This window comes from Octopus bimaculoides, chromosome 18, assembly GCF_046866305.1.
Source record: "Octopus bimaculoides isolate indiv1 chromosome 18, ASM4686630v1, whole genome shotgun sequence".
Taxonomy (NCBI): domain Eukaryota; kingdom Metazoa; phylum Mollusca; class Cephalopoda; order Octopoda; family Octopodidae; genus Octopus; species Octopus bimaculoides.
In genome coordinates, this window is record NC_142945.1 from 47,956,090 (window position 1) to 47,957,590 (window position 1,501).

Sequence of the window (1,501 nt, forward strand, 5' to 3'; positions counted from 1 at the left end):
TAATTAATATTATTGATAATTATTACAGCTGCTTTAAAATCAATCGTTATTCGAACTAAACTCTTCTTGAGCTGGAAACTAACTCAACAACAACAGCACCAACAACAACAAAAAGGGAAACTTTTATTCTATAAGAAAACCCTATATATGTTACCTGTCTTTATATATCTATAACATATTACCTGTGTTGATTTTTTTTTTACCGTTGTGATCATTACTGGTAGACTCTATTAATTTTATATATTACCTGTGCTGTTCAATATTTGGATTTGTTCGAGGTAAACTTAATTTGTAAGAGGAAAAAAAAAGAAGTTACGGATACCCACACCGACATAATTTACTGAAACAAGGAAATGAAAAAAAAAAGATAAAAAAAGAACAAAAAAGACGATTTTATTTCAATATTACTTCATTATTATTCATATTATTGACACTATACACGCACAGATATATTTATACACACACACACATACACATATTTATATATACACACATACATTATATCATTATATATAAATATTACGTATAAGTATACTATCTTCCGAATTAAATAATAGCTAGGCGAGGAATACTTCCCAAGAGACACACACAATACACACATATATATATATACAAATAAATACACACCCACACACACACACACACACACACACACACATATATATATATATATATATATATATATATATATATATACATATAAATACACACACATATCGTAGCCGTCTTAGTGTTTGTGCACTTTAATAGTAGTGGACAGTAAAAGTTAAATATATATATATATATATATATATATATATATATATATATTTAAAAAATATATCTATAGTATTCAATCCACAAATGCCGTTCACGTCTGAACTAGATAAATAAAATAAATACATAAATGAATAAAATTTAAATAAAAAGTCATTATTAGTAACAACAAAAGGAGTTATTCGCTCTTCACTAAAAAAAACCCCCCACATCAGCTGTGAAACAAACCTGACACTCATACAGACATACATACACTCATATTCACGCTCACACTCATTCTCAACGAAAGCAGTCGTAGCAGCAGCAGTAGCATTCTCCTGATGTAACCTTACCTACGTACAAACATACATACGTCTAGTTTATTTACATCACTTTTAACTCATGGCTCCCATAACAGAGGATATAACGCGGGATATATGCCTGATAATATCGGATATTATTTGCATATCGCTAGGTAAGTACATGCTATATATTGTATGTTGTATACGTATGGATGAGAGAGTGTATATGTGTGTGTGTATATATATATATATATTTATGTGTGTTTGTATGTGTATGTGTGTGTGATTTGAGGTACGAATTCATAAATGTTGTTTCGTTTCTGGTAAACACTACATTGCTTGATCATCCATCGGTGTATCTGTTTATATATGTGTGTCTCTACATACATACATACATACATACATACATACATATAGAGATACATATAAAGATACACAAATATATATATATATATATCTGTATG

General features: G+C 28.6%; 1 protein-coding gene across 2 annotated transcripts in view; it reads left to right on the plus strand.

The window, feature by feature from the left end:
• The first annotated feature begins 831 nt into the window (after window positions 1–831).
• The window catches only part of LOC106880088 (phospholipid phosphatase 1-like), a 171,506-nt gene continuing 170,836 nt past the window's right edge, over window positions 832–1,501 (plus strand). Inside the window, exon 1 of one of the 2 annotated variants that reach the window (XM_089366144.1) lies at window positions 832–1,210. Coding sequence is in view for 1 of the 2 variants with exons in the window: in XM_089366143.1 (XP_089222269.1) it covers window positions 1,138–1,210 (73 nt within the window). In the remaining variant the exon portion in view is untranslated. The remainder of the gene's footprint in view (window positions 1,211–1,501) is intronic. The other variant, XM_089366143.1, reaches the window with a different exon arrangement.